General features: G+C 47.4%; 1 protein-coding gene across 1 annotated transcript in view; it reads right to left on the bottom strand.

Annotated features, from left to right (window-relative positions):
• Positions 1-6,171: 6,171 nt before the first annotated feature.
• LOC143366986 (uncharacterized) overlaps positions 6,172-15,296 on the bottom strand; it is a 28,337-nt gene continuing 19,212 nt past the window's right edge. The window contains exons 4-5 of the mRNA XM_076808539.1: positions 8,851-8,916; positions 6,172-6,827 (exon numbers count right to left, since the gene is read on the bottom strand). Coding sequence (XP_076664654.1) covers positions 6,654-6,827; positions 8,851-8,916 — 240 coding nt within the window. The 3' untranslated portion in view covers positions 6,172-6,653. The remainder of the gene's footprint in view (positions 6,828-8,850; positions 8,917-15,296) is intronic.

The following is a 15,296-nucleotide window of genomic DNA, read 5'->3' as shown; positions in this document are numbered from 1 at the left end:
CTTCACGTTTTTCCCTTTCGATCCTCGCCACCATTTCATTGTTCCTCGCCCCGTTCGTCATCCCGGCCAACCTGCTACCGGGAATATTTATTTCTTCCGCTCGCTTTGGTACAGCCAGCTTCTTTGCACTGGTAAAGTTTAGGCAGCGCTCATTAGTGAGAAGAGTGCCGATCAATTTTACTTTATGTGTCCTGTTATTATCGCGACACTGGGAGTATCATTTCTATTCAAACTGATTGCGAACCTGAAAGTACCCAAAGTTTTCAATCGCATTGTTATTTAGATTTCAACGTCGCGTCGCGTTCTACTTTTTCCCGTCTGTTATCTCTCTCTCTCTCTGACCTGATTGCTTCGTTCTTTCGTGGAAGACGGTCTATTTGTCTCGCTGTGCTCGCAAACAATTCGACGCGGTTCCAGCAGTCTCTCAAAGTATTCTGGTGTTGTTATCGTCGGTGAATAAACCAGACGTGTCGGAATTATGGCATTGTATTCGTCGCCAGACCGTTTGTCCTTTTCGCACGAGTTGTATTTTCAGGCCCGAGAACCGCTGAGGGACGTCGCGTGATGAAACATCGTACTTTATATAACGGGCACCGTACGCGAGTTTACGACAATAACGTAAGCGTGTAATGAGAAAGCCATGCACTTCCTAATCACGTCGGTGTTCAATAAGGGCGCAGCGGCTACTAATTTCCTCGCTACGAGGCGAACTCACATAATTGCAGCGAAAGTATCGTAGAGCCGAGGGATCTAGCTATTTGCGCTTTAGAAATCGGATTTCACGGGATACGTGAAACTTTTGCGCGCATTATTCGAAGGACTGCCGCTGTAACTAGAGTCGGTACGAGTCCCTACTTGTCAACTATTTTTATACGTCTATCTTTGTACGTACAACGCCCTCGTCTCACGCATAGAAGCGTCGCAAAAAGTCGCGACAGACTTGGACATTGCCACGTCGGCGCGTAACATCGAGGCAATAAAACATCCATTCCGATTCACCTACTCCATCATCCACCCGCCACTGTCTCCCTTAAATACAACAAGTTCCTACGAAGACTGACGCGTACAATTCATTGCCACCGGCGAAGACAAGAAATGCCTACTCCCAGACCCTAACCCAGCCATCGCGATATTAATTTATCATAAAGCGACGGCGGGACCTCCTCTATCCATCCGCCACAATGTGTACGCGACACCGCACAAAAATAGCTGCTCAAGGATGGAGAGACGGATTCATTAATCGGGACATATCTGTCGAGGCTTTGAGAGTCCTCCCTGCCCCTTTCTTTTCTTCCTTCCCCCCATGAAATCCCTCGGCGCGGAGTTCCAATCGTCGATCCAGGGCATTCCATCGTCATTATCTGCTCTCTCATTGAATTTCTTCTCTCCTCGGTCGGACGTCACGTGGCGCGAGGTCGCGCACCACGCTCCGCAGTTGTAGCGCGAGCTTGGGCCGCGAGACTTGTTGCGCGGAACGCGAGCGAAGGAGAGAAGCAAGCCTTTTCTACGACGGCGACGCCTCGCTCTTACGTCTGTGCTCCCTCGGCGTCGTCGGACACGTGGCCCGGCTACCCGATAAGGATGCAAGGATTTCAAGGACCGCTTCGATCGGAGGGGGGGTCTCCAGCCAAGGTCAACCCGTTCCCACCCTGGGCCTGCGTTCGCCTATTTACTCGCCCTCCCGCGCGAGAGGGTGGCGCGGCAGCGTTCCCCTCTGATTTTCGACACCGCCACCCACCGCCCGATCAGCCTCCCTTCGCTCCACTTTCCCTGTTCCACGGCCTTCCTGGCTACGAGGCGGCGTCCTCCCCTGCGGCCCTGCTGCCGCTTTCTCGCGCCAGTAGTTAACATCGATCCAGTGATCTTGTCGCCGCACCGCGTCGCGCCGCTCTCGTGCCCAGATTTCTGCATGGGTATACCTACAGGCACACGCGTGCATCGGCGCAACTGGTGTAGCCGACAATCGATTTGAGTTCATTGTATGCCGACGCGGTAGCGTGGCATCCGCCACTTTTTCCCTGGGTTGGCTGGGACTACGATCAATGCGCCTACCTCTCTATCCAGTCTCTTCCTGCGCCTGTATGCAGACACGTGGCTCGGACCCCTGCGAAACTGCAGAGATTTCTACGCGCGAAGATCTACCTGCAAACAATGGGGACTCGTACCATTTTTCGCAAGAATTAGATTCGAGATTTGATAACGTCTTGCGCTATCCTAGCATCGTTCTACATAATCGTTAACAACGACCTCCCAGCTTCTCAGAGTATTGACCTTCCACCCCGCTGCGGCGGCAGGGTAAATTTGGGCGGGTTACACCATCTGTAGGTGCGTCTCCCAACAAGCACGCGATACCTATGAACGTAGCTTCTGTTATCGATGTCTTTTAATGCGCCCCATAAACGAGATAATGCGGTTACGATGATTAGCCGGACAAACTAGCCACCAGATTCGTGGTTTCTAAATAACCTCGTGCGGCTTAACCGTACCACGCAGGTACAATCGATGCGGCGCATTGTGAGCCAGCATTTGAAGCAGCGCATTGTTCAGAGTAATAATGTCTGTAACTATAGATTTTCATATCTCTCGCGACCGAGATGCTTCTCCACGCACTTCTATGCTTTCGGTCACTGTTTCTATACCTATGTAACGGGGGAACAATGGAAACTCTGTAATTCAGTAATACTCCACTGGACATCTCTGACGCTTGGGAAGCTCTTTGCAGCATCTTTGTTGCAATGTAATCTGAACGTAACTGAGCGGCTCGCTTCGTAATTATTTATCGCGAAAGCACCCGCTCTCATTCTGTCCGCCGATGGGGGTTGAAATGGTAGTTCGTACTACTTAGTGGACGGTCACGGTTGAGCAGCTCTAAATGTCAGCGTAAACTCCCGGCAACGGGACCCGTTTCATAATGAGACCTATCAAGAGGCGTATTTCATCGGACGCAGGCGGAAATTTTTAATGTAATCACCCTGAGGACCACGTTCGCCTAATAGTTATTAACTATGCGGCTCGTCGCGCGGACGGAGCTGAAATTGTTTAATGGCCAGCAGTGGCAATCGATGCTAGTCACAGAACCAGTGCACGCATTAAGCACGTGCAGCAGAGCTAGATGAAATTTTAGAGCCAACCCTGGGGTGTATCGATTTCTCCAAGTAGTTCCGTTACGGGCGACACAAACAACGAAACTGGAACTTGACTGATCAACGACTCGAACGGCGCTCCACTTCTATGCCACTTACAGCGGCGAGAAGCAGGCTCGAGCTTTCGAAATAGATGGTGGCAGCTTATTTTTAAGCTTCACAGCTGCGGGTGCCACGAGTGAACGGATTGATTGTCCAGAAGGCGCCGTTCGCTTCGCGCACGCAACACTGTACGTGACGTTCTATTGACAACGCGAAGGCGTGCCAATATATCGAGGCTCTCGATCTGACACTGTTAATAAACGGAATTTAAATAGAACCGTTGATCCGACGCTAACGAACTTGCATAACTGGCACGGCCTCCAATAGCTCGTGTTCTTCTGCCCCGGTGACGATTTTCGTTTTGTCATCGTATTATGCCTTCCTCAAGCCTGCTGGCGAGTTACGTAAGCGACTTGCCACGGTGCAATTAACAAATGATTTCTGAAACGAAGGAAATTCGCTTTTTTTTTAAAGAAACAGAGATCACGCGCGTTGTATCGTCCGCCTATCGGCCCTGGGCGTGAATCTCCGTTTTCGATATTGCAATTCTTTCTGCCCGTGTACCGTTCGAAACAATTAGCAGATTGCGTTCCCAGGGAATTTAGAGACTAACCAGTGATTGGGGACGAAATACTGCGCGTATAATACAGCAGTGTGTAAGCCTGAGTCATTTGGAATATTTGGCTCGGAAAGATTTCTTTCGGGATCAGGATGGCTCAACTTTGATCAGGGAAGCTTGACAAAAGGAAGATTTGTATTCGACTTCCGGCCCGGCAATCCAATCATTCCAATCGGCCGATTGTTTTTCTTCCCGCATAGGTTTTTCTCTGAATATCTGATGTAGATATCGCGTTGGAGACTTTATGGCTGCTTCCAATGGATATCTTAACGAGGAACATTTGCAGGGCTTACTAGATTTTGGAAATGGGCAGTCGGCTTTATCGTCGACGTCCCTCTGTTTCCCAGGGTGGTTTTCATTGCGAGAGAAGCACTCGCTCGGCGGTGGGCTTCGTGTTTTGCAATTCGGAGCAGCCGCTGTGTCGTAAATCCGAACGGTAACGACGGAAATGGCAGCTAATTGCTCCCTATGCATTGGAAATGTAGTTTTTGATCACCGCGGAAGCGCGGCATTGATTTAACTTATTGCATACGCAATCGAAGATGCTTTGATCGAGGTGACCCACGGAAGCGTTTGATGCAGCATGTTGAACATTAAAACCATTAGAGAATTGTGCTGGTTTAATTAAAGCCTCGTATCGGCTTTGTTGGTGCAGAACAAGCACAGTGGGATGCGCATATTCTTTGAGCCGCCGTCCAATTATGTTTGCTCCCCTGTAATTGGAAATGTACATGCACGCGCACTGGCTTCAGTTTACATCGATCGGAACGCAGAACTCTAAATGTCAAATTAGATCAATGGTGTCCGGAAGCGTTTCTTTTAAAGCTCTGAACCGACGATGTTTGAACTTTGGAGCAACCATGCTCCTGGCAAATAGGTGTAATCTGCCACGTGCCACACTCGCGCGTGGGCAATCCCCTATTTTCTGGTATACACTTGAACGATCCTTGTAAAAGTGAGAATCCTTTGGGAGAAGATGTTGCCTGCTCCGTCGCGAGTATTCATACGCGAAAAGATTCCCACGCGTGGGAAACTCGTAAATAACTAACACGCCACTCCATTCCAAGTTCCGCAATTAAAAGTGGGAACGAGCAGGAAGTACGTCTTTCCTGGACGTTAGCCGTGACAGTTCTCCGTGGAACGTCGCGTCCTATATTTTTTTTAGGACGCCCCGACAAAACCTACTTTATCCCGTGATTCAGGCTACGCAATTAAACGCGACCGAGTACGGAGGCTATTGTGCGGTCCTATCCTTACTAAAATAACCTTGGAAGCCTCCTGTTTTTTTTATTTTTTTTATATAAAACCAAGTACGCGATCGCGAGCCAGATCGGTACCTCCTTATATGACGCAACGGGCCTCGAATGTATTCCGCGGAGAAATTAATTGCCAGTGGAATATCTAGAGTGTGAAATATTTGAGTGAAAGGAAGATATAGATGCCCGATGGAAATTGGATTACATTTAATTGGAGATAAACGATTTCACTGGAAACACAAATAAAACACACTTGACGGCTGCAGTCTGGACGTGGCTAAAGAAGTAACGAGCTGCGAGCAAATCATCGTTACGAAAGTAATGGAAGCTGTATCGATTAAATAACTGCGCCACCGAGCTGCAGACGGCACGAGGCGTAAAGTTCGCCAGCGATCGCGGATTAAGCGAGTTTGTAATCCGCAGAACTTATGGCGGGTGGTTTAGGCAGGCTAGATCTGAAAGTGTCGCCGCAGGACGGAGCAGCAGATCCTGTGTCGCGGCCGGATCAACGTTCCCGAGGGTTCTGCGTTTTAATTGGAATAAATTATCGCCGCGGCGGATCGTTCGCGCGAGTGTAAGGATCACGCGGGAAAATCGGACCGTAGGAAAGCTGTCTAATAAATCACTGGAGCGCGTAACACGTTCTCTGCATACAAGAAAGATTCGGATCTTGGCCTGTAACGAGTTAAACGCTCCCGCGTTAATTGCAAAGCTTCTTCGCGTAATCAGATCACGGTGCACAGCGAAAGTGCGCTAATTATGCCGCATAACTCTTTGTGCTCCGATTACCGCGATCATTTAGCAGGCTCGCTAAAGAAACCGATCAACGTGTATTCCATTTCTTTTGGAAATCTAATTCACACCCGAGGAAAGGAATCGACCTGTTTCGATTTAGAGCTTTGCTCTTAGTTCCAGGCGTTCATCTCCGAAGATAGTCGATGATTCGGAGAAATTTCCGACTGGGAATTCGCCTTTGCACAAGCTGCAAATATAGGACATCCTTCTACGCTGCGCACCGAACAAAGCTGAAATCATAGAACGTTTAACTTGTTCCGTGGCGTGCGAGAAAGCGGGGTAAGGAATTGGCTAGAAAAATAGACAATGGGACCAGTTGCATATTAAAAAACATTAGATAAGCTTTATTAGTCGATATCTTACAGTTGACGAGCGCGGCCGCGCAATGAGCGCCGGTGAATCGTGCTCAGTGGTCGAGGTCAAGCATGTGCGCGCCACTTTGCCTCGGATACTCGAAATCGTACCTGGGCCAGCAGCTCCAGCAGCACGCCGGGGGGGGACTGTCGAATGGTGGAAACACCGAAACTGTCCCATCGAGATGGGACGAAAGCGAGAGATCGGAGCAGAGGCGGCAAACGCTCGCACGGCTCCGCGGCGCGACCCAGAAATCTATTGCCCGCGCGATGCGACAACGCGTGCTTCTTAACGTGTAATGCAATTATACTCTCGTAGCACCTTAGTCTTAAATAGAGGGAGGTGTGTGTGTGTGTGTGTGCGAGCCAGTGGCACGATTGCAATTTCAAGAATGACGATGGTCCTTTGAGCAAGTGCGCCTCGTTCCCCCTGGTTGGACGTCCTTCAGCAATGGGGGCAGCGTATCAGACCGTTCACGTCGCACTTGGCGCACTTCAGGGCGACGAATTCCGCGGTGAAGTCGTTGCGATGCACGGACCTTTTGCTGCCGTTGCAGATCGGGCACAACTGCCATTGATAACCGCCGCAGAAGAGGCACACGGTGCACGCGTCGTCGCTCTGAAATCCAATAAGTCACAAACTGTTAGACAGGCCTCGGGTTCCTTCGCTCCGCGACTGACGGGGTGGATTGTCCAAGGGGGTTGTAAAGCACGCGTGACAGTGTCGATTCCACGTCAATTTCCAGCGCGTGCGGTTTGTTCGACGGTGTTGCGCAACCCGGCTTTCACTTTCGCTCGTTTTCAGCGGCATTCCTAGCGAAAAACCCACGCCAGCACGGGGGAATGCGGGAAACGAAGTGGTTGTTTTGGCTTCCTCGAGTTTGACGTGTTCACGGTTTCGGGACATGACTCAACGCCGCTGCTCGGGCGTTTTTGTTTCAGTGCGCTGAGTGCCGTTCGATGGTCGATTAAATATCTCGAGGCGATAGTACGCTACGTAATGTATTATCAGGATGAGATGCTCGCGAAGAATCAATGGATCTCGCTAGAGTGTCTACGCTTCTTCGGTAAACGCTTTTACTCCGCCAGCGGGTGACGCGATATACTTGGCACTCAGCGCGTTAATGAAATCAATTGCACAGGCTGCGCATAAACAGAGAATACGTGTTTACTGCGCGAAAGAAGATGAGAATAGCGATGATACGTTATGTAAGAATTGCGTAAAGATTCGCGGGGAAAGGATACGTCGTGGGCGTCGCTTAATTGAATATTTTTCCAACGTTGTAAACCTACCGCATACCTGTTTATCGTTCATTAATGGGGGAAATGCCTTCCTCGCTTTGCGCGAACACATTCTTAACCACTGTCGTCGTTTTACCACCTACGAAGGGCTCAGGATACAGCTAACTAGCGGTCCAAATGTCTCGCGATAACAACTACTGACATCGGGTTGCGTAACGAATTTCCTTCGATCGTTCGACGGTTAATCGATACTTGACTTCGATCGAAGAATTCCAACATTTGTCCCACCGCAAGCGCGGTTTCTGCCCGGCGGAGAATGAAAATTCCACGCTCAGTGGACCAAGTGTAGCAGAGTAATCGAGTCGACCACATTCCTCATTCCGCAGCCGCGCCAGAGTTCGAAGGACCGGCGGGATTTATGCGATCGAAAGGGAGCAGCGTCCTTGCGCCGTGGAGAGTTTGAAAGGGCGCCCGTGATGTCCGTAGGGTGGGCAGGGCGGAAGGAATATCAGGGAAGTGACGGTGGTAGGAGCAGTGTAAACGACCTTTACTCGCTCGCAAGGTAAACCTCAATCGCACGACATCGAAATTTATGATCGCGATGGAAAAGGAAGGTGGAGGCAGATATCGCCAGATAAAAGTGAAAGGATCTCGCACAACCTTGCGTTCGCGACGGATTACGGTGCACGGGCGCGCGCTCGCGAGCCCTCGAGTTTCCTTTGCTAGCTGGCCGTTGTACATGCCCGGCGCGGCTGCACCATTCCTCCCAACAGGCATAAATATTCCGAAGACGTGGAACATTGTTACACAGAGAATTCTCAGAATCGGCGGGGGATTCCTGAACGGTCAAATAATTCTTGCGCAGCAGAAATATCGACAGGCATCTCGCGCGCTTCGCAGAATTGCCAGGTGACACGAACTTATAGTGAACCTCCGTGCTCGGCAGAGGCTCAACTTCTCTCGGTATCTGAATGATATCGAATCGAATCTGCGACGTAGAAGATGTGTTCTTCTATTTACTCTTGCATAAAGTGTACCGAAGTGGTCGATGCGATCAAGGTAGAAAAATAAATTGGTAACAGGCACCTGCTTTCACAAGACTTTCTATAGATAAGTATCTTCGTTTAGCTGCATGTTTGCGAGCGTTGACAAGTAATGATTGATTCGCGCGAGCTTTCAGCCTGTAATTGTTTATTGGTATGGCAAGATGTGACGGATCAATTCTACTTGCATTATTTCTACGCGACGCTGCGAGATGATCTATCAAGGTCCACTTAACGCGATCCACAGAGACAGGTTACATGGCACAATACCAGTCCAAGCCCCGAGAGATGATTGTCGAAGAACGAAACAGAAGGCGTTTAAAGGAGATCGAGAATTAAAGTGGAAGGTTTAATTACCTGGTAAGGCTTAAGCATATCTCTCAGCTCTCCAGACTCGTTGAGCCGCTCCACGGTGTCAAATCCCTGTAACAAGGAAATAACTTTTAATAACTCGAAGACCACCGTAAAACGCCGTGTTGATAAAAGTGTGAGCAACGAAAGGAGCAATAAGGCCTAAAAGCTGTCAGCGATTTCAACTCCCCCTTCGCTTTTAAACGAATCAATTATACGGGGAATTATGCCATCGCGATAATAATTGTTACGTATAATGTGACAGAGAGTTTCGAGAATATCGTATAAACGTGTTGAAACGCGAGGAAAATCGCATGAAAATATTCATGCCGCGGGTGGAAGATGTTACAATAACTTTGGCCTTGCCGTCAGGCAATTTCTCTGCCTCACGGTATTTTGTCGTTAATCATTTAACGGTATCGTGTTGAACCACGTGACAATGGTCGCGCTAATGAACATTTTATGAAGCCTCGCGGTTTAAACGATCGCGCATTTGAATGATTTTCAACCGCTCTGCCCTTTCCCCTATCCTTTCACTGCAGAAATTTCACATCGACTTTTCACGCTGGTCTCCCAACGGGAGCAAGTGAGAGATAAAGCGAAGGTACGTTCTAAAAACGTTTCTAGGTTCACTTTTTTCATTTCTAAAAGTATTTGATAATTAAACTCTAAGATAAGTATCAGTGTGAAAGATAATCAAAGCGAGAGTTCCCAGCCATGACTCAACGCTATCGACGTATCAAACACAACTCATTCGGCAAGCAGCTGGTTACAGAATTAATTAGTTTCCAATGAAGAATGAGTTTCGATCTGACCTTGTTGGAGCAAACGTTCCAATATCGAAGCCTCTTGATACGCGTTATGATGATTTTGGCAGGGGACAGAGTAATCATTGATCTGTTCTACTTGGTCGACTCTATTAATAGTAAAATCAATTAGCCCTGTCTTTTGGAACGTATCAGAGACATATCGACATTTCATTCTGTCACTTCTAATTCTACCCACTACTGCCTATTAATATCCTATATAATATCCTATATAATAAGACGCTTAAGGGATTACCTACCGTCAGAGGGTAGAAAAATAATCGATTCTTTGGCAATTTATTTCGGAATGTACATGCATATTTTTATATAATGGTTTTTGTATTCAGATGAGGGGCACTTTAACAGGTTATTATATTATGTTTTGGTATAAAAATATTTAGTTGTTGCGCAATTACAACTGATTTCCCGGAAGCTGGTTTTAGAAACACGTTTTGCGGGGACCAACATTATTCGGAACTGGGTTATCTGATATAAAAAAACGAAGAAGATTTAGTTAGTACAATAGTTTATCTAGTCTTTAATCGTTCTGTTTTATAAAATATTATTCTGGGACAAAATGGCAGGTGTTTAAAGTGAAATGATCGACTTTCGTAGAAAAAAACACTTATTTTTCATCCATAAAATAAAAACGATGCATTGGAAAAACAAATGCTTCGATTAAAGACTAGATTCGAATGCCTAGAAGAAACCTACAAAGTTTCAGAAAGATTGGTGAAGCGGTTTTGAAGAAATCGTGGTCACCGGTCTAAAAACAGCTTCGGGGAAATCAGTTGTAATTTTGCAATAACTAAATATTTTCATACCAAAAAATAATATAATAACCTGTTAAAGTGTCCCTCATCTGCCTACAAAAACCATTGCATAAAAATATGTATGTATTTCTTGAAATAAATTCCCAAATGATCGATTCTTTTTCTACCTCCTGACGGCAGGTAACCCCTTAAGGTGGATGTTTGTTTGTTGGCAAAATTATTTCCGAGGCTTTTTTCGTACTTCCCGATGACCTACAAGGTTCAGATTCGGCACGAAGTTTCCTTGGCACCCAACGATGCCGTAAAAAATCCAAAAGCTGGAAAATTCGATAACGGGTAGTACCTGTAGCCTAAAACAGGTATTATGTACAATGTACTATCCGTTACTGCATTGCATGTAGGCCCGCACGCGGGTTGAGTTCCAGCTCGAGCTGAAAGACGAAACGAGACAAAGTATCATGCTTTCTCTTTTTCATAGCCGACGATAACTTTGTGTCGACTCTTTTGTCCTCTTTCGCTCGTTCACGAGTTCTCTGACTCTCGCTCTCGACCAAAGGATTCCAAGAAGTGGTGGAGATACAAACCGCGCGCTCAAAGCAGAGTCGAAATGCGCCCTTCAATTGGGCTCTCATGGAGGCAATCGAAAAAGCACTGTTGCAAGAGTGAATATGCTCCACAAATTTCTTTGATTCGGCGTCATTGTCACACATTAGTTGCTGTAATAATATCGAGAATTATTTCGTTTCTAGAGGGGCTGGAGGTCTCAGATGTCGCCGGGCAGTGAGTCTGGGCACGTATGTGACTTAGGCCCCTCGAAATGTCCTTCAGGAGACCAATTAGACGGGTACCCTTCTGGTGCGCAAAAGTTGTAAAATTTCGTATTTCGCGGCGAAAATTGTTTCTAGGGGAGTGTTTCACATAAATTGTGGTTATCTTAAGCCGGGTCCAGACTTGAATGCGTATACGCTGAGCAAGGCTGAACGCGCACGAATATTCCGATGTGGGCGGGAAAAACGGTAGCCAGGGCCGCATGCTACTACGTCGGAAAGGGTGAGCGTGGACGCATATGCTAGTGTGGACGTGTCATTCGTGGCGACTCGACGCATGCGACTCGACTTGCGAATGCCGGCGGAGGTATATGGCCTGAGCCGACCGTTGTCGGTTTTCTTCCACACATCAAAGGGAGATTGGAGTGCATTGTGCTCAGCGTGGAAGATAGAAGCAATGAGATACTTTTCTGAAATCCTCGATGTCTGCGATTTTCATGATACTATTGAAATATATTGTAGTCCATATAAAATTAGAGAGGGCTAAGTCCTCATTTTTCCAGATTCGAAATTGTTTAAAAAATGCAAATTATCAAAGTTTCCTGGCTTTAAAACTCATGAAGGATGGATCTATCTACGTAAATGAATTTAATCCATTGCTAATATTGTCATAAGCAGTTAATGAAAAAAAAAAATATATTTTTAAATTACACAATATAATTCATTTACCATATGATAGACTTTAAAACTCGTGAAGGATGGATCTATCTATGTAAATGAATTTAATCCATTGCTAATATTGTCATAAACAGTTAACGAAAAATAACAAAAATACATTTTTAAATTACACAATATAATGCATTTACCATATGGTAGACTTTAAAACTCTATTTTAATGAATAATTCGTCTCTCTTCTCTTCACTACACCCTCTATTGTTCCCAATTCATACAACCTGACCGACTCGCTGCTGTATTAAAAAATCACACGAGATTACTCGCGGGGAACGGCAATACGCTTCGTGGAGTGACGCAGGAAGGAAAGGGGTAGTCCGCTCACTGCGCGTGACCCCACCAGCCTCGTCCTTTCTCCAAATTAAACACTACTCCCTTATCTCTCGAGTATAAACACGCGCTTGAATTTCAATACCTTCGATGCCCACTTTACGACTGCGGAGTGGGCTAAGCTAACAGAAGTTGGTGACGGAAGACACATGACACTTTCGACCCCTCCGAATGCGCAAGCGCAGCCTACGCAACTACACGCATTCAAGTCTGGATCCGGCGTCTTATTATATAGGATAGTAATGCCTAGCGAAGACAGGCTAAAAAACTAGTTAAATAATAATAAACCTCACAGACTCGTCTTATGGTTACCAGGCGTGACCACCCCGAGTCCCCGAATTCCGAGGCTCCACTGTCATCACTTTCTCAGCCACGATCCCCGCAGGCTCTCAAAGTCCCCGCGGCGGGAATTCCAGCGAACGAAGGACACGCGTTGTGTCGAGGAACCTTCCAAAGCATTTTTCACGTCCGATGTTCGCGTGGCTGTCGCAACGCGTTACGAAAACGAACGATTGATGCCTTTCACCGAACACGATCCGCGTTTCTAATCCGTCAACGAGCCGGCCGCAGCATAGAAGCGGGGAAAAGACCGCCGAGTGACGGAAACGACGCGGGATCGGTCGGTGTCGGTGCACAGGCTAGGTCTTCGAGCCTGGATTCGGACGATCGAGCGAACGGCGATCTCGCGGCGTGGTCGAGGGCTGGAATGCAGTTGGAGCACGGTCTTTGGTTTGCACACGCTCGCCGGAGACCACAGAGGGCCATAATGCCGTGTAACGCAAGCAACTTCACCTTTCCTTCTCCTTCCCTCTCTATCCCTCGTTCTCTGCCTCTGCTCTCGGCCTTGGCTCGAGCAGTTTGACATTTCGCTGTGTGCACGCGCTTATTCGCCGCCGCTGACAACTATCGCCCAGCCACCAAACGAAAGCAAAGATGCGACTGGGTGTAGCCTTCGCTGTTCATTGTGTCGCGACGCCTCGAGAAATTGGGCAATTGCGGGGGCGATGATTCAACAGGCACGGTCTACGGTGTGTCGGTACGTGTTCGGCGAGCGAAATAAATTCGGAGAGATCCGGTGGAGCAGGGCCACGCGACGGCAAACACGCCGGTACGAGACAGAGAACGGACCTTCCAGCAGTTGCAGAAGAACGTTGCTTCTTTCGCTGAGGCGAGTATCTGGCGCGGAGGTATCCTGCGCAAGACAGATCGAATAAAGTGGAATACAGTGAGTCAGAGGTCTGTTAACGTAAACGCAGAAGCATTGTGAAAGCTACTATGTTGCCCATGCTGTCTTATCTCTGCCATCTGTACTCTTCATCGCTGACTATTGTTCGGGTTATTTTAGCTCTAATACGGCTACCGAAACTGCCGGCATAATTTAGATGAGTGGATAGTCTTTCACCAGCTAGTTTCCGTTCGAAAGTGCGAGCCTACGCTCGCTTAACAACGGGCGTTAGAATTTTTATCCGCGCTGCTCCGAATAAAATGCAAAGCTGCAACCCAGACCCAACGCTGGCCGCGTAGTTCCGTCGCGTTTCCATTACGAAAGAATTTCGTCGTGAATGAAATCACGGGGGCGGCTCGGCGGGAACCTGCTTTTTATGAATATTTTAAAATTATTAGCCGCTCGCAAGCGATCGCTGGAACGCCTTTCCGTTAACGTTTATTTCCATTGACCAACGCCGGTCGCTGAGCGCTGGTCTAGCATTAATTAAATGAGCACCTAATAGGAGGCGCTAATTGCGGCAAGGTAACGGCTGCGACTTCCCAACCCGATTATACGGTTGCATGGCTCCCGGCTTCTTTTTCGAAACCACCAAGCAAGCCGATACCTTCAACTTTGCCCAGAGTTACGTAACTTTCCGACTGCTTCGATCGGGAACACTCGCAATTTCGACGGGATCCCTCTCGCCTCTCTATGATGCAACTTATTAGCTGGAACACGCCGCTGTGTGTAATTGCACGCCGTAGATATCGAAGCACGCCCAGTAGATAATTGCCCCACACGATTACACGATTTTTCCCTTTAGAGGCGGAGTCGGTTTCGAGCTCGAGAAGCATCGAGGAAGAAGTGGCTTTATACGCGAAACGCACGCAGATTAGCTTTAACTTTGATGAAGGATCTGATGGTAGATCGCATCGAGCTTACAAGAAGATTCTTGTACACATTCGCATTCTCTGCTTGGAATGCTTCAGATGCAAATTATATCGAACTCGTTGATGAATATTAATGATATGCGTCAGCATGCAAACCTGCGTTACAATGACAAAAAATTGGACGTAAAATCTTGAGAGAAAAAAGTTTCAGTACCCACTCGACCAGGCGAGTTAAAACTACCGTCGTAAACGTAGCAGAAAAGCAGCGTGCGACGCGTATAATAACAGCTTGCCGCAGCAAAACGACTATATCGCAAATGCAGCGTAAGAAAAATAGCGAAACAAAATAATCTGTTCCGCTGAATGCAACACCGAAACCGAAAACCTGCCTGTATCGCGGGCTCGCGTGCCTGTGCCCATGATCTGGAGCTTGCAAAGAATTCTGTTATGGTTTTACTTTTATTATCGCGAGCTGTGCGCCGGAATTGGTTCTCGAAAGTACGTGCCCTAACTGTACATCCCGTCGCGAAATAGTAATCTTTCGTTGGTGCCTCGTGCTTCGCGCAACTATGCCTTTTATTTTACGCGATTATTCAATCCCTTCGTTTATCGATTGAAAGGCTATAGCCGCGTAAATTATTACTAACTCGACGAAAATGTCTACATAAAATTCTGTTCTATTTCGCCTTTCACTCCTCGTTATACAATTTATTCCATCTGCTTGTAGACTTTCTTTTCTGAGGATTTCTTTTTCGCGAATATGTGCCTGGCTGTTAAGGACTTGCATTTGCATGTTGTACAATCAGCTGGGTTTTCTCTTTAGAACGGATTCGCCTGTGTGGGTCGGATCTGATCCCCATTCCCATTCTCCTTGAGGTACAAAAACAGGTGCATTATTGTGGCATTCCTTAGACAGCTTAACGCACGATATCCCTCGGATTATACT

Source organism: Andrena cerasifolii, chromosome 3 (assembly GCF_050908995.1).
Source record: "Andrena cerasifolii isolate SP2316 chromosome 3, iyAndCera1_principal, whole genome shotgun sequence".
NCBI lineage: Eukaryota > Metazoa > Arthropoda > Insecta > Hymenoptera > Andrenidae > Andrena > Andrena cerasifolii.
Note: the sequence above shows the minus strand (reverse complement) of the source record. Positions and strands in the feature narration are given on the sequence as shown.